General features: G+C 39.6%; 1 protein-coding gene across 10 annotated transcripts in view; it reads right to left on the bottom strand.

The window, feature by feature from the left end:
• The window catches only part of ENOX1 (ecto-NOX disulfide-thiol exchanger 1), a 353,080-nt gene that overhangs the window by 114,829 nt on the left and 211,158 nt on the right, over window positions 1–27,093 (bottom strand). For 7 of the 10 annotated variants that reach the window (XM_038138455.1, XM_038138516.1, XM_038138544.1 and 4 more), the window contains 2 exons: window positions 18,888–19,022; window positions 17,883–18,020 (listed from right to left, as the gene is read on the bottom strand). In XM_038138455.1, the coding sequence (XP_037994383.1) occupies window positions 17,883–18,020; window positions 18,888–18,897 (148 nt within the window). In that variant the 5' untranslated portion in view covers window positions 18,898–19,022. Of the gene's footprint in view, window positions 1–17,882; window positions 18,021–18,874; window positions 19,023–19,227; window positions 19,283–27,093 lie in introns of those variants that run through there. The other 3 variants (XM_038138506.1, XM_038138526.1, XM_038138537.1) reach the window with 3 other exon arrangements.

Raw genomic sequence — 27,093 nt, 5'->3', positions numbered from 1 at the left:
TATTTCTATATTTAAAAAAAAACTGATGCGCCTCAGCAGCTGTAGCCCCTCCAGACTTCTGAGGGAGGATGTAATATTTCAGAATTGAAAAGCCTTTGCATTGGAGCAGTAACATTTGCCATTCTCTTTAAACTCTACCTGAAAATTCAGGCAAATTATGCCTTTGAATAAAATTATAATCACTCATACTCTGAAAAATAGGTCTATTTTTGGCTTTAATAGCTGAAATCACAAAGGATTACATCTTCCGTGAATGTCCTGGATTCTGTTTGTGCCTCTGCTCTGCAAGCAAGGAAAGAGTTAAAGCAGAAAGATCTCAGCTATTGTTAACACTTGAAATGATTTGTTTCAGCTTTTTATAACTTGAAACCTAAAGTTGCCTTCTACTTTCTTTGCCTTCGGTCTGTGAGGTTTCCAGCTTCCCTGGTGAGGACAAATCTAACCTTGTGACACTTGCTAAGATCACAGTGGTTAAATCAGAAGATTGTCTGAGCAGCCTAAAAGCCTGTCAGGTCTGCAGCAGCTAATTGGGTCTTGCCTCATATGTTCTGCCTGTGATTTTTCCAACAACAGAACACAGAAAACAACAATGCCAGCAAGCAGAATTTTCCCCAAGTCTTGCTCTTCTTGTCTCTCTCCTCATTTATAGGAAAAAATATATTTCATGCCAATTCTAGGAGAGGTTTGCAAAGTTCAGAAAGTTTGGCTCTGTTCACTTGCTGACCCTTTCATTTGAAACATCTCCACTCTGCAGGAGCTTTGAAGAGAAACTAACTTTTCAGACTACAGCGGATACATCATGACCAGGATGTATCTTAGTCCACTCTGAACCAGCTCTCAGCTCCCCCCCCCCCCCAACCCCAGTTTTACTAGAGAGGCAGAAAATAGCTTTTTAAGCAGTAAGTGAGGGCCAGCAGATGATAGCAGCATTTTGCATCTACTCCAGGGTGAAAGAGAGAAAGTGTTGGAGCTGATAATATCACCCACCCTGCTTTGCCCTTCTCTCCATCAGATGTGGCTCAGCTCTCCCTGTTGCTCTAAAATGGGCACAGGAAAAGGGAGATAGTGGTGAGGGAGGAAAGAAGGGACAGTGACTGGCCACACCATTAGCTTGGTTGGCATGAGGTGGATGTCTTAAAATCTGTAGGCAGCCCATGTGGTTTGGCTGATTGAGCAGTAGATTTTCTTGGGTATTTTCACACCAGCTGAACTGATTATCTCTGAAGGTTATGTTCTCAGCTGTACTACAGCTGTATTCAGGGGAGCCTAGAGAAGAGGATTTTAGCACCTGGGACTGCCAGTGACTGCTTTGTCCTTTGCTTTGTACTGAAGTGGCCACAGGACAGTTTTGTGGGGCTGTGGTACTTCACAAAGGCTGCTCATGGGTCACGGCCCTGTACTCCGCTCTGCGTAATGCCAGCTCTTAACCACCTTTGCCACGCCAGTGAATTTTTGGCCTTTGACATTTTAGGCAGCTTTATGGCTTATTTGCACTGCTGAAATGGGACAGAAGAACGAGGTTAAGAAAGGTCCTTTCTAAGCCTAGCATAAGGACTTTTAACTCAGCCAGTAAATTTGCTGTTCAGAGAGGTTTCCAACTGGCTCCTTTGGTCTCTGGGTTCCAGCACTGAGAGGATTTATGTTTCACACCATGTACTGTAGTTCCAGATATTTAAATCAAGAACATACTTGTCTGAGCTTCACAGGAAAGTATACTACTTCAGATAGAATTATGGCCAACATCTTTATGTTTTATTGTCACTTAAACATTAAACAGTTCCATGCTGCCTTGTATAATTCTCAAAACAGTCAGGTTTCTCAGATTAAATGCCAGTCTCACATTATGAAACAAGTTGTGTTCCTGAGAACTAAATCACAAAATAACCAGGCCAGGAATTCATGAGTAATAATTTTGCCCCCAGTTTTTCCAACATATCCAGATTATAAGTCTTATGTTATCATGAACAGTCATGGTCACGGTACCCCTCCAAACATGAGCTGACGTCATTCCAAATCCATTGTCTCGTCACCTGTGATGGATGAGACATAGCCCATCCATCAAAAAAAACACCCAATGTGGCAGAAGTAATGGAAAACCCTTCCCACTTTATCTGCCACTTTATAAATCTGACTGCACTTGACTGATTCTTTTTCCCTAGGCCTTGTTAAATTTCAGTAGAATTCTCTGTCATGTAGTGAACTGAATGTGAAAAAGTAAAATGACCAAACTGATACTCAGCAAAGCTAAAATGCATAGCAATACTGATTCTGAAGGTCAGCAAACCTCAACTTATTAGAATGATTTTCTAAGAAAAAAAAAAAAAAGACAGGGAGAAAAAAAAAGCCTCTTCAGGAGAAAAAGAAACTCATAGATATAAAAAAAAAAAAAAAAAAAACCAAAAAAATGGGGCAGGGGGGATGAAAAAGAGATGGCTGATACAAGTAAAGATAAAAAAGGTAAATCACCCATCAACTTCTTATTTGACATTCTCCTTTGATGGCAATCCACTGCAAAGCAGTTTACTCTAAAATAAATATTTTGGACTGCACTTCACATCCAGCTCCACCGGTGTGACTACACTGCTACTAGCAGGACTGTGCCAGGGTCCCAGGTGGCAAGCATGAAAACAGCAACTCATTATGGAATAAGAAATGTAAGAACTATTTGGCGAGAGCACATTCCCTGCAGAGTGCTATGAAAGCAAAAGAACATTTAAATAATACTGGCCCTTGATCCCCTCAAAAGCTGAAAGCGCATTTATTCAGCTTGAATTCCAAAATCCCAGCCACGGTTTATAAAATGTGCTTGATCCTTGTGTTAGACCCTTTGGCATTTTCTTTCAGAGAAAAGATCTCCAGATGTTATTTTTACAGTTCATCTTAAGTAAATGTATGTGTTTAGCTAAACAGGCTTGAATGCAAGAGGCACCTAAGAGAACAATGATGAAATGTTTGACTTGATTTATGGACCAACTGTCAAGTTCTCATTTAGAACATCTGGCTGGTAAGGTGATTTGAAAACTTTTTCTGTCAGTGAATATCAGCACAGTACGTTCTTCTACCTTACAGACAGCTCTAAATTGTAAATGTAATTAGTGGAGAAGTGGCACCAGACTGTATGTCTAAAGTCACATTCAGCTTGTCTGTGCTCACAAAACATTCATTCTACAACACCACTAACATGTAATGTGCAATCATTTGCAACTGTTTAATTAACAAAATATACAAAATATCAGCTTCAAAACCTGAAAGTTGCCACCTACAAGCTGTGCAGCCAAGTGCAGGTCTGTCTCTCACAACAGCCCTTCAAAGTAAGCTGATGGGCCTCCAAGACAACTTCTCAGCAGCCACTGTGGCCTGGATTTGGTAGCTCAGCTTTCTCCCACACGCCTGTATCCATTCCCTCTGGCTTTGCCACACAGGTCCAGCAGGAATCTTTGGGAGAGAGAGGAACCTCTCCCGCCCTCTGCCCACCTCCGTCTGTTTCTCAGCCCAGTTTCTGCCGTTTTCCATGAACACAACAGCTTGCAAGGGCATAAATGCCACAGCAACATTCCTAATTCAAAGGCTGATATAATCTAAACTCAACAAAGCAAGGCTGATCCCAGGAAAATTGATTTTTTCTCTCTGTCTTCCCCTGTTCTGCAACAACATGACAACTCAGAGATGACACAATCCAGGAACCCTTTCTGTAATTCAATTCTAGTTCTGAAGCAAAAATCTACTTTCATCTTGGGTCTAATCTAATATCAGGGAATGATGAGGTTTTTTGTGAGGGATTTCTTTGTTCCCTGAGAAAAAAGCAGCAGCTTTATTGTAGAAATCACTTTCAGATGAAATGAAGATAACACCAATCTGGGCCCTCTCTGTAGATTCAGAAAGATTCATATCACCCACACCAAAACATCTAACTACAGCATCTCAGACAGGAGCCTTTAATCTCCTCATATGGAAAAGCTGGAAGATTTTGTAGAGTGATTTGTCCCACCTGCAGCAATTTCTGCATCCCCTCAAGGAGATTTTTATCTCTTTTCAAAAGCCATGGCAGAAATCTACTGCCATCACAGGCCTTTCTTTGTCATTCCTTTTGTGCACCCAGTAACAGGGAGGCAGAACCATGTACTGTGAAGAAACCACCTTTTTAAACACCCTCAACAAAAAGGAATTAAATCTCAAATTCAGACTTGGTGGAAAAATTACTAAGAACTAGAGAAGCAACTTAAAAGTCTCATTTTGGTTAAGCCACGTTAGAAAAGACGTCGTTATATTCTTGAGTGGCTCTGCATACAGGCAACAGCCAAGACATTTACTGACAAGGATGAGATTTTCAGACATGTTTAAAACATTGAAGAGCTTCATCACATGAAAATTTCACAAAAGCCATTGACTAGAAAACTGTTGCAAAAGGGACAAGATGAAAAATGTGTCAGACTGAAATGGAACAGCAGTCCATTTTGAATGAGGCAAAAGGGATTTAGAAGATGCAGAGCATGGGAAGAGAAGCTTGGGCTTTTTTTTTTAGACACTGTGTTTATAAATGATAAGAAAAATAAGAATGGAAGTAGCATATTTGTTTCAATTTCCAAAAGTATTTGACAAGTTTCCATAGGAGAGATTAATGGCTAAGAGGCATAGGGCAAGAATAAAGAAATAAAGAAATCTTCTGTATATAAAATCTAGCTCAAATTGTTGCTTTGCCCTTAGAAAACGACTACGCCTTTTACACAAGGGATCTTTTCCTTACAGGCATAAATTGACCATTATCCTGTGGGTGTGGATTTGGAGGACTACTTCAAAGATAATGTCACACATTTGTAATAATACTGCAGTAGCTGTAATGGTCTGAAAGCAAAAGCAGGACAAGGCTTATGGGTCAGTATAATCAGAAAAAAAAAAAAAAAAAAGAGAAGTCCATGTTCAGGTCTGAGAAGCAGTGAATTTCCAAGAGAAGTACAAGTAGGGAGCACATCTGAGTTTAATTAGATATTTTAAGTCAGGTAGACAAAAAAAGCTGGTTGGCACCTGTAAAATAAAGGGAATATTAAAAGCAAAGTGGTGACTCTGTGATTATTCTGTAAAGGAATAGATAGGTAAGCCTATGTCAGATAAAAAGATTAATAAAGGGGGGGAATTATAGTGTACTGCAAAAAACTACTCCTTCCTTTGATTTTCACCTTTTTACTGTCTGCTATAATTAAAGTTTCAGTCCCTTGGTTGCCTCAGACAAACAGAGGGCTGGTGCATATTTTTCTAGCTACATGAGTTGGTCAAAGAAGCAATATGAGATTTACACACAAATCTTGGTTTGTACGGAAGGCAGGCAGGGGTAATGCCTGCTCCTAGAAATGCACACCACTTGCTTCCTTGCTCTGTGTTAGAGGAGTCTGCTGTGACTCTGCCTCTCTCTTCTCCCCATCTTTGCACTCACAAAGGTTGGTTTGTAATTGGCACAGCCTCTGAGGTCAAAGCAGCACAGGTTGTGAGTGGACCTGGGCTTTAAACGAAGGGACAAATCATATGTGATAGAAACAACTTTTTTTTGTTTGCTTTTTTCACAGGTTTTCTAATCTAAAAGACAGATGAAGCCCGGTCTTTTACAGTCAGATTAATTTTCCTTTATTTTACTAACACAAGAGAGAAAAAAATTACAACCTCTTATTCCTGCTGGCTCTGCAAACCTCTACAAATGGAATAGGGAAATTGGCTCCTATTCTGGTCTATATTATTGATGGAGGGGCTCTCTCCACCTCACCCTGGGATCACTCTTCTCTATGTTCATCTCTGAAACTTCAGGGGGGACAATCAAGGTTACAACAATATTTGCCCAACAACAGACATATTACTGCTGTCTTTTATTGATGCCAGGGCAAAAAACAGGCTTGTTACCCTTTAAATGCCAAAATGAGTTTGCAGAGCACAAAGAACTTACAGACCTGTAAACTCCATTTTTATGCAGCCATCCAGTATTGTGTACTTTCCTGATATTTTCAATCTGTAACAGAACTGTAAAAGAAAACTATGACAGATTGTCATCTTTTGATCATAAAAACATGGTGAAGAATAAAAAAAGTCTGCCAGAGGACATCTTTAGTTCATGCTTACTATATACACATGTGGATGAGGCATTAAACAGAGTATCTCAAGGCTATAGATGAAACAAATCTTGGAAGCACAACAAATAATAGGTCATGTAATCCAGTCTAGCGAGATACAGCTCTCACGCAACATGGCCCACAGAGGCCAGATGCTATTCTGCATTGGAAAATGTGAAATAATTGAATGAGAATAAGGCAAACAACCTAGGAAATATCTAAACCCTCAAACTGCCTTTTAATTCAAACAAGAAAACTCTAAAAAAATGCCACTAGATCCATAAGTTGATGCCTGTTAGCATTCAGAAGGGAGAATGACAGTACCCAGGAAGAGTGGCTAGAACATGCAGATGTGTGATAGTGTTTCTGTTACATGATCCTTAGAACAATGGAATCCCTCTATTACACTTTAGGAAGCTGAGACCTTCATGGCCATTAGTAGGCATCTGTAGCATTACAGAGATTGCATTCAAACCTATGACACTGCTTTGTTGATGGAAAAACAAAGATTGGGGGAATGAGAAAGCAGGGAGGTAGGAACACAACTGTCTGCTAAAAGAGCTGTGGTAAAAAAGCCCTCCATGGAGAACTCAGGGCCTCAAATCCCTGTATGAATAGTTGGAAGGATGGTTAGCTCTCACATCCCCAATGAGCTCAATTGCTGAAGTAAAACACTAGAAGAGAGGCAGTCCCTAAGGGACACCAAATGGTGTATATGAGTCATTAGCTATCATCTGTTTCCTTAGCATAGCACCTTTACATTTTGAAGGCATGCACATGTGTAGAGACACGCGCCACCCCATGAGGTGGTGCTGAATTATAAGGAAGTACATGCTGGGATCCTTGATGGAGATGTATGTTTGCTTTGAAGGCCCTCTACTAGTAACTTCTCTTAATATATAATAGCCCCCTTACCTTCAGCCTTTGTTATGATGGTTACATGCAAGCCTGCTTCTGCAGAATCAGATGGTTTGGGGTTGTTTTATCTTAATTCCAGTTTAAATTCCACTCAAACACAACCAACAAAAAAAATCCCAACAGAAACCCAGTCAGTTTTCTCTTTTTGAAGGGAAAACACAGGACACATGTTCCAAACCATATTTAGATTTTAAAGTTCAGAATTAATACCCTGAATTGCAGCCAGAAATGATCTTAGTCTTGAGGTTGAAAGTCTTTAGTCTTGGGAGTCAACAAATCAGTCATGACAAGCCTGAGCCAGCTATGGTTTATTATAAAATCAAGCTTGATTATCTACTTGAGGTAATTAGACAGAGCAGAACAAAAGGACACAAAGTTAAAAGGCAACATATGTAGGAAAAAACTGGAAGAGAAACCTTGCTTTACAGAGGGTGGTGAATAGTGAGAAAAAATTCGTACTTGATTTTCTTTTTGTATACCAAATTTTGGCTAATAACATAAAAAGACCCACAATATTTATAATAAGCAGTTCATTAAAATCAGCTACTCAGCTTCTCAGCTGCAGATTCCTCCCAATCCCTGCTACATGCACAGAGCCCTGAAATCCAGGTGCAGCTTCTGAGCTCTCTCTGTCCACAACCAATGGCCTTTGCCTAAGACCTAGGAGGTTAGGGAAGTATTAAAAACACAATGAAGAAAGAAAAGGATGCTGTGACATTTATTACATTAAAGGACAGATGCACTGTGTTTGGGTTAATACACATTTAGTGTGAATTGACAGACAAGAAAATTTAGTCACTTTTTCTTGTCCTCTTGTTTTGGTGAATTTATTGTTATTTTAATGAATACTTAATTAATTTGTGGTACTGCCTATTATAGCGGATAAAGTTTAAGATAATCTGTGATCTCACAAAAATGCTTCAGTTAAGCACACTTAATTAAAGTGCCAAAGTTGTTACAAAAGGAAAGAGAAAAGAAGGTTTCTGTGACTATTCTTGGAAAGGTCTAAGTCATGCAAGTCCAAGTATAGATGAAGATCTGAAACAGGAGATTTCCAACATAAGGGATAAATACATTTGACAGATGCAGCTCAAATTAAACCAAAACTTCAACATTGCAGTCAGTTATGATATTCCACAGTATTGCTAGGGAAATGAACCACTTGAAATACAATTGTGTCAGAAAGAAGAAAAAGTGTTGGACAAGCGGACAACTTGCCCTCTCCCTTCAGTGCAGTCTGGACAACTCTTTTCTGCAACACAGCTTGTGTTACTAGATCTTTACAAAAAAGGTGACGTTAAGCACATCTGCACCTTTTCCCACAGTGCTGTCTTCTCTAAATGCTGCCAAAGCTCTCTCCCTTCCCTTTTCCAAATCCTTCTCTAAATATCACAGCAGAATAGTCAAAGAGGAAGAGAAGGTAGGAATTGTCTGCCTGTTTCTAATGTGCACAATAGTTTTCCTACTCTTCAGTGCCTGACTCAGAATATCAGATAAAAAGAGTTAAAACTGCTTTTTTCACTTAGCACCATATTACTGCTGTGCCAAGGTACCTATAAAAATCTACATAACAGACAGGAAACTCCACAATCACTGCTGTTTTTCATGCCAATCAGCATTATCCCATTGTTTCCATGCAGTCCCTTACCTGCCTGGTTTATCTAAGTGAAAGAAAATAGACAATGTGCAATTTGGGCCTGGATTGACTCTTAAGAATTCAGGCATTATTTAACTTACTAGAGCTCTGTATCTCTAAGCCTTTCCTAAATGGAAACAACAAATAATTACTAAATAATGTAGGCATTGTGGTCAGGAGGAGGAGATTACCTATAAAGGAAAATCTGCTAGAGCCAAGAAAATTATTTTTTAGGAAAAGAACAAATGGAATAAGAAACGTGCAAAACCAGGAAAGACAGATAACGCCGTTCTTGTTCGTGAATAGAGCTACTAAATTTCTGAAGCTACACTAACAGAATATCTTTTATATTTGGGCAGAATACAATCTAAATCTATACTACAGCATGTTAGAGCATATTGTATGTTTTAAGCTTAATTATCTTTCACTTCCATGTCCGCTACTCCAGAACTACTCCAGTGGCCAGCTGCTTCCCATTACAGAGACATTACTCAGAGCTGCTGTCATGAGCATCATTTGTCACCACCAGAGCACAGGAAGGTGTGGCAAATCCATTGTTTATCTGACTGAAGACAACATTTATGAAGTACTCTGTTACAAACTCCCCCACATGCCCAGGGATTAGGCTAACTGAAACCCAACTTTCTTCTTCAGTGCAGACCATCAAAAGACATTTTTTCACAGTGATCAGTTCTGCTCATATTTCACAGAGAGACTCCTCCTTGAACTGAATGTGCATCTTCATGCTCTTTGTGAGACCCAGTTCTCATGCTATAAGCCAAGGGCATTTGAAGCACAGGCGGCAGAAAGGAAAGAAAACTATGCTTATGTTCTTCTCCTCAAGCTAAAATATACAAATTAAGCTTCTCATGCTTACTCTCTGGGGGCCAAGCTCTAAGCATCAACCTAACCCATGCAGGCAAAGAGAGAGCCTGACTAGGGAAGAACAAAAGATTTTATAGCCTTGATTTGGGGTGGCTGTCTTGGGATCCATTCATATTCAAGTCTACCACCCCCAAGAAGTTTTGCTTTGGGACTGCCCCAGGCAGTGCCATCTGCACCCTCCTGAGAGCACTCTGCATGGACTGAGCTAACAGTCCTCTTGAGGCTGCTGTGTCCATCCCCTGTGGACCATCCACAGAACCTGTAAACAGCTTTGGCCTGAGGGCTTCAGGTAGCATCGCCTTCCCTTTGGCATCTAGACACCACGACTGTGCTCAGCAGCTCACCTTCGAGCAGCCTGCATTTAACGAGCCTTTTTCACCCCTGAATTTATGTAATCTGCTATTCATACCTTGCCTTTGATTAGTTAAAATGGTCAATCTGCTTTTCCTATTGGTTTCTATCCACAATAACTCCATTTTTCCATCAGCAAACTGTATGTCATCCAGGTTACACTGGGCTCCCTGTGTTGGCCAAGGAACCTGGGATCCTTGGAAGGGAAAGTGCTGCAGACAAAGCTATACTCCAACAGAAGTAAACAGTCAGGAACAAGTGATTCCCAACAGCCTCTTGGCTTACTTTATGCAGTGGGATGCTCATAGTTACTCATGGGCTTTCTGGTCTAGAATAAACAAACACATGGAAAATAATAGGAATGGAGGCTTTCCAAAGCAAGATAAAAGATGGGGAAAACTTCTTCAAAAATAAAATATTTCCTCATGTTACTTTACTGTAACATCAAATAAGAACATGCCAAACAGTGTGTTAGTGGTATAATTATCAACAGCCAGGAATTAAAAAAAAAAAAACTAACCCGAAAACAAAATGCCAACACATCCAAACAATATGGCTTGCATCATAAATTTACTCCGGTATTTTGAGACCATTAAGAAGAGTATGCCAAATAGTAATCAGTCTGTTTTCCTAAACTGTTAACTGTCTTGGATAAAAGTATAAGAGCAGAAAGGGAGATACTATACTCCTAAATAAACCTCCACTCCACATTCAACACAAGCTTTGCACTTAGCACTTTCCTCTATGTGGCCCTGCTCACCTCTGAATCTTGTTTATTTGGGACATTCAGCCCTTCATACCATGTTAAAAAGTACTATTTATCTTCAAGCACTGAGCAGATTTTAATCATTATCTTCATCCCTGGCCTCAATTAAGGTCTAATATAGAGGAGGTACTTGAATGACCTAAGAGGCACACTTAACCCTGCTAGCGTGTCAAAAGGCACTCAAGAGTTTCTGCCACATTTCCTCTGGCTGTCAAATCTTTCTCTCCTTTTTCTGTTGTAAACTGACTGTGTTTGTTCCTAGCACTTTAATGTCCCCTGGAGTGAAGTCTCCTTGAGTAACACTCACATGATAGAAAATGTGATTAACTCTGCAGGCGCTTTTCAGGTCAATGAAAAAAACCTACTTGTTACACTAGTATATAATACTTTAGAGATGTTCCCAGTGGCTCTGCATACTGGGATTCCCACAGTACCTATTCACTCTCACCCTTGCTGTTCGCCTGTGCCTTGGTAATAAAAATACGTAGTTTTATCTGGGCATAAGTGTAACACTAATCCTTAAGAGTATGTTTCATACAAGTGTAATTATTCTGATGGGTCATTCAGATAATTTGAACGGTATATCTTTTCCTCTTGACTAAAATGTTTCTATAGGGAAGATGATAAGATAGAAAAGAACTAAAATAAAATTAAGAATTATTTTTTTTCCCAGAGCATACCTTACTACATTTCTTTTGCATCTTAGGCCGACTTGTTAACAAAACACGACACATAAAACAGGTTGGGAAGCCATAAGAGATGAAAAGATGCCTTCTGAAAATACCTTGTAACCTTGAGGGGGTTGTAAAATCTATGGAAAGGTGTGGATTTTATTAAGACTTTTGATATCCTTTTTTACTGCCAGATGTCAAGCCAGTGCAGCATTCAGAACAGGGGTAAAGACACTGAATACTACTGTGCCATGGGGCTGCTGAACTCTTCAGCTCTTGTGGTCTGCAGCTTTCACAGGCAGGGGAACCTGAGCTTGAGGAGAGCTTCAAAGAGCTGCCTGTGCACACCAAAGCTTACATCTGAAGAGTGCTAAAATTCAGTCACAAATTACAGATCCTCAAGCATTTTTTTTCTTGGAAAAGTGGCTATCTTCAGCTCATTATACAAGTGACTCATTCAAAATTTTTGTGGATAGGCTATAATGAAGTAGCAGGAGTTAAGTGTTAATTACAGAAAAGGAAGCTGTGTTTTGTTAGGCATTCTCTTGGATGCTTCGAGTTATGGACTCATCAGCACATTGGATTAGTGGCTAAGCAATGGAGTGTAGAAAAAGGAAGCTTTAATAGGTAACAGGGTAGCAGGGGTAGAGTGAAATGAGACTGCCAGATGGCTACCAGTGGCTCTAAGCCTTCAGTAATGGAGAGGCCACAAAAGAAGAGGTATACACATGAGAGTTGGGAAAATCCTCCAGCCAGCTGACTTCCTAAAATCTTCAGCACGGTACAGTCTTTCTTTGGGGAGCTGCTGAATATAATCAAATATATCTTGATTTTGTACTTGATTTGATTTTTCTTCATTAACGTTACAAAAATGGTACACAACCAGAACAGTGAGGAATATGTTTACAATTTAGTCAGCATATGATGACCTGCAGTGAACAATAATTAATGAAACATGCCTGGAATCTGAATAGAGTGATTGTCTGTAGTCACAGTCTTCATTCTGAAGAAAAAGAGTCGGAATATTATGACTCCAAAGACTTTTAGGCCTCAAACTAATAAAATTCTGGGAAGGACATTTAACTCTGTGTCTTGAGATTCAGGAGTCTCTAGATCAAAATTTCACAATTTCACAAATCTTTCTGTTATCAAAAAGTACGTCTGGGGTTGCAGTTTCAGGATTGTAACTACTTACTGTAGTGAGTATTGCTTCCAAAAATGAAGTTTTCCTGAGTTATGACTTGATTTAGATAGATAACTTCTAGATTTGGGAACTTCATTCTATTTATTAATGATCAAGAGGAGAGCACATGGGAGAGAGCAGCACTTCAGCACTGATGTGCCTTGTGGATATCTCCCTATGAAGTATCTGGTACCCAACAATGTCAAAAGCACAATCCTGAGTGAGGTGACCTGATTGGAACTGACAGCTCCTGTGATTCACTGAAATCAGGTCAAAAGACAAGTGTGTGGGGAAAGCAGAGACAAATGGAAAAACAGAAAGGTTGATGTAAGTGCCTAATATTTCACAACCTCTAGTGTCTAAAAAATACGTGCCTGAAGCCACAAAAATTGTGTTCTCTTCTATATCTTTTGGTAAGGAAGATGTTAGGCTTCAAAGGTTCCTAGTCTCTGATTTCACTAGGATTTTGTACAAGTGGTCAAAGACAATCTTCAGGGAAAAAAAATACAGAAACTGGGTGTCACTGAAAATCTTATTTTGTATCTTAAGTATGTTCAGGCTAAGACATATTGGCCAGACTCCTATGGAACAACGTGCCTTAATAATTATTCTGTAAATAAGCATAAGGCACCAGTTTTGAGACATACCCTTGACTTCCAGGCAGACCTGTAACTTTCATCTTGGATGTCTGCCCTTGTGGTTTGCTATTTTACTCTGTAAGAGCACAAATATGCGTCACAGGGCATGAGCTTAACATAAAGGCTAAATGAATTACCACTTGTGTACCACTCTTCAGGTTCATTTGTACAGGGGAACTTAGTGACATACACTATTTTTGACTCACAAATGTTTAGGTCATCTGGAGGAAAGCACCTCAAAATTGCTTCCTGTTTCTCAGAGCACTGGTTAATTAGTGAAAGGAGAACTGAACTGAACCAGAGAAGTAAATAATTTTCTCAGCAGGATATCTTCCCTTAAGAAACAGGTGGCCTGATGGCATTTGCTGAAATAAATGAAAGTTCAGGAACTCTAAATCTAGGAATGACAAAATTGCCTTTAAAAAGTACCAGTGCAAAAGCAAAATAAAACATTCTCACTTGGCTTAGGTCACTGAGTATTTCTTCTAGTCCTAAAATCTAAAAAACAGCAGACTTGAATGCACTTGAAAGATGTGCTTGAATCAGAGTTGCTGAGTGCAAAAAGAGGATTTAGTTCTCAAACAGATGAACTACAAACTAACCTTCCCCTCTCACCTGACCATTTTTTCAGAGTCTCAAAGCATAGAAAACAGCAATTTTAAGGCCAGGATAATTCAAAAGCAGTTTAACAGATTTCCTTCAACTTTACCAGATCTTTTTTTTCCTTTGGGCTTAAAGCAACCATGAGAAAATTCAGCCTAAAAGGTACATTTTTTAAAGAAAATGTAACCTGCTGAAAGGGGAAATTTAGACTGAAAATACTTTTCACCCATAACTATTCCATATTAATCTTTAACACTTTAACTAATGTTTTATTAAACTACAAATTATTGTGTGAATCATGTATATATAATTTATAAATGCATATAGTAGTGTATATGCAATGCAGCAGCCAAATACATTGAAAAAGTAAGCTTTCTGAAATACTGTAAGTGTAAGCAAAATATATATTGACACATGAGAGATATTATTTAACTATTAACAGGAACTCATCTTTATAAATGAAAGGTTCTGACATTTGCCCAGATCAAAAATCCAATCTTACAGCACTGGGAGATAAGGAATTAAACAGAGTGCAGATATCACCTAAACTGGTATTAAAAGTTTAGCAGTGCTTAACATTGATTATTTACCAAGATCAGAGAGCCGTCATCCCAGGCTAAGAGAAGAGTATTGGCCAGATGTTGCAGAAGCTTTAGTTGTCATTTTAGCAAACTCTGGAGTCAGACAGAGCTTCACAGATTGCAAACTGGGGAGCGTAACTCTTACAAGGCAGGCATCCCAGTGGGTTACACAGCAGTGAAGTTAAGAACTGCTTGGGAGAAAAAGTCTTGAGAAACTTCTAAAAAGACTTAGTAGCTCATATGTACTCCATACATATGAGAACAAAAATGCCCTGCAGAGCAATCAGGAACTGGTCAGTTTGGGGAGGAAAAGTCCATGAATGCGTAAGTCTTTTGAGCACAGATAGACCAGAGGACTAAGATGTGTCAGGGTACAGGTGAATACCATAAACCACATTTCAGACTATGGCAGGTTATGTAAAGATCACAGTCTCCCCAAGACTAATCTAAACTACTCACTGCTTTCATAGCTATTAACAAGGCTGGGAACAACAACAACAACAACAAAAACAAACAAACAAACAAACCCCAAACAAAACAAACAAAACAAAACCCATAAAAATTTTTAATATGGACAAACAGCCTTGGGACATGGTTGTGTCATTTTCATCACAGAGAAATGCAACAAATGACAGTAGCAAAAGCAGTATGTGACTGCTGACAAAGCTGACTTCATTACTAGGCTTAATAGCAAAAAAATGAAAAAGCTGGAAACAGCTAGGGACCAGTTAGATATTTGGTTGAATATAATGATGCAAATCCTCACTGAACACAGATACAGTAAATATATTAGAGCAAATAAATCTGTAAGTAATTCCATGGCAAACTGAAGTTTTGCTATTATGGATCTGCCATAAAGAAAATGTGTCAAAAACTTATGAATCTTAAGGAAATATAATGAAGCGTCAAAGCACCTATTTACCTTGAAAATACAAAGGAGTCTAAAACAAAGAAAAACAAAAGGAAAGGAAAGAAAAGAAGTTATTCAGCACCTGTAGAGAAATCAGGCAGCACTTCAGTAATTAATATTTATTACTTATGGCACCTTTTGTACATTGAAAATGCTGAACAAACATGAACTGACTTGTACAACATCTTTACAATACGTGATACACATAATTATTGAAATTACAGCGGGGGGCTGTCAATGGTATAAGATACTGAAGATCCTCTCTTGTGGGGAGAAGCACTGCACCTGAGATGAGGCTGCCATGTAGGGACTGCACAGCACACCTGAGGACAAAATTTACACCGACACTGAAGAGACAGAATAGAGCAAGACGAAAAGGCAGGGCAAGTTTCCACAGCATATGCAACTAAGATGATTATAAATGAAAGCAGCAGAAGCTGATTTTGACATGTGACTATTATCAGGTTGGAGGTAATCGCTTTCAAGTTGAGCACAACATCTGCAGGCAAATCCCCACTGGAAAATGGAAAAAAGTTTTTTCCCCATCAACACATAGAATCATTGAATATTCTGAGTTGGAAGAGACTCACAGTGATCAGGTCCACCTCTTAACTCCACATGGTACAAATTATAGCATGTACCCAAGAGTGTTGTTGAAACACTTCTTGAACAACAGGCCATGACCACATCCCTGAGTAGCTTGTTCCAGTGCTTGACCACCCCCACAGAGAAGAACTTCTTCTAATAAAAAATTTGAACATTTCCTGATGCAGCTTTAAGTCATTCCCTCACATCCTATCACCAGACACTAGAGAGAAGAGATCAGCATCATCTTCTGCACTCAACTGCATTAGGATGTTGTAGACAGCAACTCCTCAGCATCCTCTTCTGTAAGCTGAGCAAATCTGGTGTCCACAGCTGCTCCTCACAAGCCTTTCCCTCTAGTCCCTTTCATCTTTCCTGCCTTCGTTAAACACACTCATCACTCTCATCCTTTCACATTTACCACACACAGTTCTCATGGTGAGGCTGAACCAAAGCTGAGAAAAGTGGGATAAATGCTTCTTTTGAGTGGTTAGTTACATTGTGCCTAATGTAACCCAGGTTAGCCCTTTTGGCCACCAGGACACATTATTCACTGATTCTGAGCTTCCCATCAACAAAACCCAGCAGATTCTTTCTGCAGGGCTGCATTTCAACCACTTGTCTCCCAGTCCACTCATACATCCAGGATTACATAGTACCAGGTGCATAATGTGGCATTTGTCCTGATTAAACATCACACAGTTGGTGATTGGCCAGCCCTGTAATCTATCCAGACTCCCTCTTAGGCCAATCTATCCAATAGAGAATCAACAGCTTCTCTTTTATTTAGTATCATCAGTAAACTTAGTTTGGACTCAGCTTCTGCATCCAGGTCGTTGACAGAAGCATTGAAGAGAATTGGATCCCAAGGAGTGGATGGCTTTGCTTGTTTCTTTTAATCAGGAGCATGGGGTTAAAGCTAGAGATCACCAATCAGTTCACAGCCTCCACCAGCTCAGCTCTCTGCTTGAGACTGATTCGTTATAAATCAGCTTTCTTGCAGCTTAGTGTACCAGCCTGTAAAACAGGTAATTCGGAGCCAGACCGTCAGCTGTGAACTGGCACAGCTCCACTCAGTTCCCAGTGTCAGGAGGGGGCATATTTGGCCAAAATTAATCATCAGGCATCCCTGGTGAGGAAGCAGAGTGATTTACATCATGACCTGGCTCACTGAATCTACGTCTGCGTGGAAAGGTGCAGACGTGACAGGATGCTGCTCTGATACAGATATTACACAGCTCTTCTTAAGCTGAAGTGGCAGAGCAGCTTTCAGAGGGAGTCTGTCATATGCCTAGCATGTGGCTTGTGTCTACAGTGCACCCACCCATATATAAATAATTCTTCTCTACATCACAGGAGCAAAGAAGTTTTAATGTTTCCAGCTAATTGGGCCTCTACTGTTGATAACAAAGTCTGCTGTGTCCAGTTTTATCTGTAAAATATTGCTGGTTTCAAAATAATGTTTTTCTGGGTGTTACAATAAGTGATCCCTTGCAACACTCCCCCAAACTGTGATTGGGAAGTAAATGACAAAGTCTAACAAGAACAATCTCTTGACATTTAATTTTATGGAACCAGTCAGAAAATAAATAAGCACACACCTGACAGGAAAAGCTTCACTTCACTAATATCAACTGAGCATATGAACTGGACAGGCTTCATGATTTTCTGCCCAATTAACACAACTCCAAAATTTTCAGTCAAGAGTTCTCAGCCCAGGGTATTCCTTGGCAGAACCTCAAGACATCCTGCTTGAACAGAGAAACAAAAACAAATGTTCCTCTTACATGACTTGCCTCTTAGTCTTGACCCAGCATAAAGATTGATGATTTAGCTGTTCGATTTCCCATGAGAGTTTTAGTTTTTCACAAGGTTAAAATATAATATGGATTACATACCTCCTACAAGAAGAGACTAATACACAGTATGCAATATTTATCATAGGTGATGTTTTCAGAACATAAAAATATAATATCCTCAGAAAACATTCCATATATTTTTCAAAGGACAGGAGGAATTCATGACTGATGCAAGCGATGTTTTTAAAAAAAGAAAAACCTTACCTGTCACAAGCTGTTGTCCTGCTAGTCCTACTGGAACCATCCCCAAATTATTCATAGCTGTAGCCCAAGCTGTGGGATCAGTGACTGACATGTTAAGCTGCGTGGTATCTATAGCTATACTTCCCAAACCATCAGCTGCTGCAAGAAAGTAAACATGTTGTAAGTAGAAAAGCCGATGCACGACAATTTTTAACCAAATCTTTCAATGAGAATGAGGTATCACAAACACTGTTTATTTTGGGTTTGTTTCATTTCTTAACTATGATTCACCTTTAGATCATTGATAATAGTTCTTGGTATTGTATAATAGAGTACAAAAACATTGGAAATATCCAACAGATGTAAATGGTACAATGAAAAGAGAAAACTATTTCCCCATGAGGATAGTCAAGAAGTAGAACAGGCTGTGCAGTCACTAGCCCAGGCAGCTTTCAAGACTCAACTTCATAAAGCCCTGAACAGCTGGTCTGACCCTATCTCCCTCCTGCTTTAAACAGGAGGTTGGATCAGAGACCTTTTGAGGCCTCTTCCAACCTCAATAAATTGTCCTGCAACACTCTGATAGAACTCAATGATTCATAAATAGTTGTGGAACTTGTCTGAAACCTGTGAGAACCAAACACACCCCAAGGAAAAAACTGTTTTCCATAAGGTGCAAATTTTTATTTTGTAAAAGATTTAAGAATACATTATTCCCTAACTAAAAAGAGATCAAACAAATTCCATTCACTATAGCAAATACCAAGTTTTGTTCTAAAACTAAAAGAGAAATATCATGAGTATGGTCAAAACAGACTGAGCCCACGTAGGGATCTTCCTTTGATGGGGGAGAGTGGGTAGGGTAGTTAAGGGATAGCACCTTAACTGAAAACTGAATATACTTGATACTGAAACACCAGACACAAGATGTGATCACACATTTTTGCTTCTCCCCTCCCCAGTCACACCTGAAATCAGCTCTTTCCAGTTATTTTCTTACGGCCTTTGCAGACCTGAGATATTTACCAGCAGCCATTGCTTTTCCCTGGATTCTTTTTCTTCTGTTCAACTTCTTCAGTTAGGAATAATTAGCTACTGTATTAGCAGCATCTTGAGATGGGATATCACCAAGTACAGGGCCCTCATGCAGCTCATTAGGCTCTGAAAGAGAAAAGATGGAAATAACTCCAAGTGCCAGAGTCAGAGCACAACAATGGACTGAGCTCTTTGGGAGGCACTCGAAGCTCCTGCCCACTCCCTCTGGATCACCAGCCCCAGCCTCTGTGCACACATTTCACAGCCTCTCTAGAGGCATTCCAGCGAACGCTCCTCCTCGCCTGCTGAACAAACAGTACCACGTATGAACCTGTCAGGACGCTGAAAAACCCTTCACAAATTAGGTCTTATCAGTAGCTACACAGCCTCCTCGGCATGAAGGCATCGGCTGAAAGAACATATTAAGGGATGAATATGACTTTTTTTTTTTTAACTGTTAACAATTAACTGGTGTTGCAAGTTTCAAGGAAATAGTGGTCTGTTCTGAGATGGAAAGAGGAAAGAAAATACTACGCAATGACTTACAGAATGGAGCCTGCAGAGATGTGGCAAAGAAAACCTAACAAAGCTGAGGAAGATGCCTGCTCCTTAACTAACACTGCACCCTTGGCTCACAGAAGTTACTTAGCTCAAAGCAATAGTGCAGTATCTGTTTCTACACGTTGCTCTCATCAGGTATCTGTCAGGCCATGAATTTTACATAAGGGTAACTTCTTACTATTGTTTTCCTTGCTTGGGAGGCTCACCACGTTAGCACATCGCTCATTGGAAGGAGGCTGACCAGGTGACAGGTTAGAGGTGTGAGCAAAGTCTGTGAGCTCCCAGCACTTCCAGCAAGGACAGAAAACACTGGGCTGAGGATGATCACATACAGAAGCCCAAGTTAGTCTTTGTGCACCAGGTATGTGGCACTGTGGGTTAAGGAGGGCCACGTTGATTTTTTTTGGCTGTCCAGTAGCCTAAGGGGTCTGATCCAGGGTTTTGGGTATAAGGGGCCAGCAAGTGACCAGAAGCTTACAAGTGTTCAGGGAGGTTATCAGCACTGTGCAGGTGAATCTTGGTGACTTGTTCAGCCCTAGAATAGCTGTACTGACTTTAAGAAACTACTTGAAAGACATAATTATGAGGTTTCCAACATGCAGACCCTAAGGACTCATCTTTAGAAAAGACACAATTAACATAATTACACTATATTTTAACTTAGTACCTCCCACACTTTTCTTTTTTTTTTCATTTCATGTGCATAAAGTACAAGACAGAAAGTTTTATGTTTTAGTTCCATGACACTGTACACATAATTTCGTAGGAACATGGCAAAATCAATGGCTGTAAAAGTGAAGAGTCAGGCTCAGACAATGGTCTACAGTTTTTGTATGTTGGAATTCACAAATAACCAGTATACTAGGCTAAAAAGCATTTTGTTCAAATCTACAGTGTGTCTACTTAAAATTCAATATTTATCAACCCTTAATATTTGAATTTGCAATTCCAATTCTTATTTGATCTCCATTATACATAACAAAAATATTTTTATCATAAAATTAGCTTTTAAATAACATCTATAAACAGCAAACAAAGACTGAATGGAAGTCCTCTGCAGGGAATGTGACTAACATAAGGCAAGGCAGCCAAGATTTATGTCAAGATTTTAAAAACTGGGTGTCTCCTGTTCAGCTCTTTAAGCTTGTACTTAGCCCTTCCCACTGAGGCTATAAACTTCTGACCACAAACATCTGTTTTAAGGTTAGGGCTGGCTGAATTATTCCCGGTCAATAAGTTATTTCTTACTCAGTACAGCCCTCCTTGCTCTTTATGAATCACTGCCAAATCAATCCCAATTTACAAATATAGGCTGAATAGCCCAGATGAGAGTGGTTCACCTCTTCCCCTGACCAGCAACCTTGTTGCCTTGATGAAGAAAGGAGCATTTAAAAACCAATGGTGATGAAATGCCTCTTCATATCTTGCTGTGCGCTACTTGCTTGTCCCCATAAAGCATCACCATGGCTAATGGGGAGGAAGGAGGTATGACAGGAGAAACTGCCCCATGGTTTTGGGGCAAAGGCATCTCAGATAGTCATGGATTGCTGGGATAACAGGAAGAAGATGGGTGTTGGACTCTCTCTGCCATCCCCCTTGCCCACGTTTTACTGTTTGGTGAAGTGTGTACCAGGCAACAGCTCTGCTGCTGGACACTACACACTCTTCTGCCCAAACCCACATGCCAATTGCCCCATTTCTGCCAGAAATCCAGGATCAGACCTCAGTCTACTGGGAATGACTTTTTGGTGTTTTCCTTCTGACATGTTCATGTATTTCAAATTTTGGTATACTTTCATGAATTACCTACAAGTATTTGTAAAGTCCTTGCAGACAAAGAAGAATATAACACCATGAATAGGAATGAAAACATATTCAGTAGGTTGGATTGGTGAAACTCATGGTGTACTGTACCACCAGGTCTGCCCAATACGCCAAAGAAGTCTTCGCTCAAAATGCACTCTCATAGCCCACCCTGGCTCTGGGCAGCTTTGCTTTCTCTCTGACCACCAGGTCTACTGTTTCATCAAAAGTACCGGGATACAGTGCAGGGTGAACCAGGGGAAAAGCCATAAAAGAGAACGTGAGGAGCCTAAAGTGGAACTAGTTCTATCTGACCAAGAACTGCTGCAGGCTATTTTGTCAGTGGAAGAGAGCTGAATAACAAGCATAAACGGACCTATGAACACTGAATAATTTGCAGTAAGCTGTAGGCAGAACTAATGCTCCATCCTGAAGGACACAGACTGTAGAAACTAACTCTTTTAAAAAGAAAAATACTAATTGTGAACATCCCTTCTAGTGACAACTCAGTGGTTACATTAAGGCAGAGCAACATAATATGGCTGAAATGGTCTCACAGGCATTACATACCTGATTTAAACTCAAACATTAGCTTTTATTTAAAAACTTCTGAAAATTTGTATAGAGAAGGTTTCATTAATGCTTAAAATAAAATCAGCTTTGGGCAAATTTCAGCATTTCTTTGTGCAGCTCAGTCACTGCACTATTATACTCTTCATGACACTGGAAATAAAACAAGCAAGGAAAACAAACTCACTGTCTAAGTCATTTAAAAAGCAAGATCCTAAGTTTGATGAGAAATACATCTACTAGCAAAGATTCTTGCTTTCTTAATAATAAATTGAATCACTGTTACTGGTTAAACAGGCAAGAAAGTGTAAGCTTATGCAGGGATCTTGTGCAACCTGAGCAGACATTAACCAACACCATTTCACTGACATCACACCTTTAGAGAGCATTCCTGATTTACAATTCACTAATACTCCTCCGGGTATTAATGACCTGAAGATATATGTAAAAGAAATCTGTTTTTATAAACACTTGTGCATGGGAGTAGCTCTACTCCAGGGGAGTAACTTCAGAAGCAAATAAAGCCATAATCCTGATTTACAGGAGAAAATGTATAAAATATTCTGAGCCCTGCTATTCCTTGATGTTTGGGAGAGGCAGGGACATTAATAAAAACTCCCTGATTTGAGAACTTCTGGTTAACAAAACTTTGATGCTAAACATTTTGTAAAGCCATTTCACATTGTACTTTTTTGGTGGTCTCTCTTTCTGCAGACATGATGCAAGTACCAGTCCTCGGACGGTGAATTGCAAAAGACATTCAGACTTCCCTCAGACAGGTTGTCAGGAAGATAAAGCACCCTCAAGTCCATACCAATGAGCACTTCTCAGTCATAGCAGTCATAGCAGATTGTACTTAGTGCCCATATTTTATACCAGGCAATTAAATGCAGTTACCCAAATGAATACAGAAGTCGGTTATATATTGTGCATCAATTATCACAGGCAATGAATGCCATGAGACAAAGAAATTAACACAACATAAAACTAATTCAATAACAGCAGATTGTGAAGTTAAAATCCTACCCTTTAGATATCCATAACACTGCAATGAGTTACAACACAGAGTGAAGCTGATTAAATGCACCACTATAACAAGGCTCTGTGGAGTGCTCGGGTCAGCAGCCAGCCCCGGGATGCAAGGAGGAGGTTCTCTGCCCAACTCTGACACTGACCTGATGAGTGACCTTCAGTCGTTTCAGCTCTTTGTCTAATTTTTGTGACCATTAACTCCTTCAAGGAAAAAACTGATGGAATCAACCTTTTGAAAACTGGGAGTACAAGTCACAAAGTCATTAAATGCTATTGGTGCTGATTCTTGAGGAAACACAGATGGAAAGGAACAATGTGGAATCTTGTGAACTGTTACATCTAGGCGAGTTTTCCAGTTCTTAAAAGAATGGCAATTTCAAAGTGTTTGTTACTATTCACTGTGATTCATAGGACAGTGGTCATTAGGTTGGTCACACTCCACCTGACCTGCCAAAGTACAGGTCATTTATCAGGCTACCTCCAGCTGTCTTCTAAAATATATCAAGTGTTTTGTACTGATTCTTCCCAGGTTTTTTTTTGTTTCTCCAGCTGCACACAGGACTCCCAGTAAAGAAGGAAAAATAGAAAGAAAAGCTAGACAAGGATATGTTGTAAGTCACTGTTCCTTTCTTTCTGACCATCTTACGATGAAAAAGAAAGATGAGACTTGCAAAAATGAAAATGATATTTTTGTGCCATAGCTGCCCTACCTGGGCTACATGAAAAAAAAAAAAAAGCATCTCCAATGTGATTCCAAAGATGGTTTTTAAAAGTATTTTTGATATTATTGCATATGCAATGTTACAAGGAAAGGCATTATTTTGCACGGTTAATGGTATGTTAACACCTAGAAAATGTCACCTAAATTAAAAAATTCAAAACTAATTGCAGGAAAACACATTTCTTGCAACAATTTGCAAAAATGCATTTACTACAGCTAGTAAAAAATTACATCAGGTACCAAAGATTATTTGGAGCAAAATCTTTTTTCTGGGAGGGGATCTTAACTTATATATCCACTGTACGCTTCATCTCCCTGCAGCTCTACTGCAAAGACCAGCTGGTTTCCAGCATCTCCAGAGTCACCCTGTTCACATGGATTTTTCTGCCACATCTCCCTCTTACAGGAGGCCTTTGAAAGCAAAGATTAATTCTGCAGGAACCAGCACTTTCCTTAAGAAAACAGCTTCATTAGGCACAAGCTAGGGAAGATAAGCTCCCTCAGAGCCTAAATAAGAGCTCTGGTTTTGTGTTCACTCACATAATCTTTCCAATTTTTTGTCTTATGAATGATTTAAAACACCTTTGTTCTTTCTGTACTATGCCACTAAAAACCTACATTGTCATCTTATAAACTCATAAAATATATGCTGGTGCATTAAGACCTTTCACTTTTAACTATGTAAATCAAATATGTAGGTTTTCCCATGATTGCTAGGGATCCTTTCCACCAATTTTCACTGAAAAAACAATTAACGAGTAAATCACATCCATACTGATAGGACTAAGACAACTTAGAGAAAAATCACAATATATTTACAGTTTCCCTCTATATTCAACAAAGGGAATTTTTACAAAACATATTTTCTGGAAGAATTGCTCATTTGAGATGCTGCATTACTTAAATCCACTGTCCCAGCATGCCTTGACGATAACACATGGTACACACAAAGGCCAGACTTCCCTTGGAAAGCAGAACACTGCAAGATTTCAACAGAGAAAGAAAAATAAAACAGAAGTCTCCAAGATAAACAGGTATTCTCTGGTGATGCTCCTTGAAAGGTCACTCGGTAATATTTCATGGTAAATCCCAAACTTCACTGGCATCTCAGAGCAAAGCCTTAACAGGTTACAAATGTGCTTCTTGTTTGCATGTATTTTAGCAGCTGCAGTCTGATTATGCTGAAGTCTATAAATAACAGAATCTGGAGGCACATTAAGCAAAGCATTATAGAAGTCCAGCTTACTTACTGAAAAAGCATATGCAGTTCCAAAATCATCTGGAACAGGAAAAAAAAAAGCCATATTGCTGGCTAGCAAAGCAGCACAGCTTTGATAAAAACAGGTCTGATTATTCCTTGAACACAAAACACTGTTGTGAATTGATGATTGCATCTCTGTTTTTCACCCTGCCAAGATGGCTTGCAATTGTGACTCACTTGCTTCTCATTTTAAAAGAACAGTGACTTACTGACTAAATTAGGACAATCCTTTCTTTAAATGCTGCATTTTGACTTCATTTATATTTAACAGCAACAAAATATTCTGAAATGTTTTAATTATTTACAGCAGTATTTTAATAGCAAGCCTTTTATCACACTACTTTCTATTAAAGGCCAGTGATTATTTTAGAAACATGACATCCCACACCACTGTGCTTCAGACAAAAGGGGGAACATTCGAAGAAGATTTTGAACAAAGACACTTCAGCAACTTTATTGAAAGGCTGAGTACTGAAATGAGAGGTGCTGGAATGCCTTCTTGATGCCATAAAGCACCTGGGGGAGTCATATGGGCTATACATACCATTTCTTATCTTTTTGGGCTTGAGAGAATACCTATATAAATGCACCACACCTATCAAATATCTTCTCTCACTGTACCACACACAATGTTCTTGCTTCATGTTTACTAAACCTACATCAAGCTGAAACACAAAGGCTTGTTTGGTTATGTGTTTTTAAAGAAAAACTCAGACAAAAGGGAGAAAAAAGAGACCAAAGCAAGTCAGGACACACTTCCAGAATGAGCATTTTAGCTTCCTGGCTAACCTAAAGTGAAATCATTCCCATGTCACCTCCTGAAAAAATGAACAGCTTGACAGGTAAGCCCTGTCTGTGGCAGAGCCCCAGGGACTGTATCACGCAGACCATCAGAGGCAGGGGTGCCTTGCTATTGAATTTCCAAATGAACACAGACTGCTGTCTCCTAGTCCCAGAAGACCAGGATACAGTTGAGTTTCACATGGTAACATTATGTATGGAAAGTCTATTTTAAGTAACTTTTTAGAAGTTTCTAAAATGCATTCATTATCATTTTTCTTCTCCTTCAAAGTCTGTATAATTGAACTCCTGGAGTTAAGGCAGCCTGTCTTTTCAGGCAGACATTCATCAGGGGAAAAAAATCCCAAATCTGTCAGTCAAATTATTTTCATATTTTCAAAATACACTTTTATCATTGGGTCGAATTATGGCAGGAGGTGACATCTAAGTGTCCTTGGTTAAGTGCAAGGGTGATCTGCAGAGCACTTTCTGTAGAATATTAAAGCAATCTAAAGTCATATTGATCAAAACTTTATGCAATACCATCAAGTATTCTCTCAGTGACGGCTGTTCAGTGAAAATCTGGAAAAGAGATTTAGGCTTATTTTGTTTGTTTTAATTCAAATTTTGCTTCAGAGAAAAACCCACTATCTCTTCTATCAGCTTACATCTGTCCTCACTCTGAAAGCTGCCATCCCCTTTTAGCACATCACACTCAGGACATTTTCTCGAGCTACAAGCTCTAAATTGCCAGTGTGCTCCCTGGGCTCATTTATCCTGCAATCCTTCCACCCCTCTTAGTATACTTCCTGTTCTCCATTTACCTCATAACACTTTTTCTTGCTTTTCTTTGCATTATTTTTTTTTCCCTCCATTGACTCCACACTCCCCCTACAATGTAGGCACATCTCTTGCCTTAACCTGCCATGGGCCATTCTCTCACCCAAATATCTCTTCACAGCCAAGATGTTACACTGTGCTGTTGTATTAGGGACAGCAGGGATTCACCTCACCTAAATTCTGCCAATGTAGACATCTATGCTTGAGCTTTCTTGCTGTTGTTATTGCCAATGGGGTGAACCAGATACTTCTGCCAGCCTGTTTCAGACACCTACCTTGCCAGGCAGTGAAGCTCACCTCGGAGGTGCACATCTCACTCCCCTGGCTGGAAGTCTATGCTGCAGTTTTGGATATGAATATCTGTTTTGTCAGACACCCATGGGATGAGATGAGCTGGGCTGAGCAAACTGTGCCTTGGGAGCTCAGTTGTCACTCTGCTACCTGCATGCCATATGAATGCCAGCAAGACACTCAGTCCTGAGGGACTTGGCTCCCACTCCTGTCCTTTGCCTGATAACTCTGGCACAGTGAGCTGCAGAACAGAAAGCACGACTCAGTTTGCAATAGCTCATGAGAATGTCCCCAGATATAGATACATACAAATTGGAGAGAGAGAGATGGTTGTCTTT

The sequence above is a fragment of the Motacilla alba genome, chromosome 1 (assembly GCF_015832195.1).
Source record: "Motacilla alba alba isolate MOTALB_02 chromosome 1, Motacilla_alba_V1.0_pri, whole genome shotgun sequence".
Lineage (NCBI taxonomy): Eukaryota > Metazoa > Chordata > Aves > Passeriformes > Motacillidae > Motacilla > Motacilla alba.
Note: the sequence above shows the minus strand (reverse complement) of the source record. Positions and strands in the feature narration are given on the sequence as shown.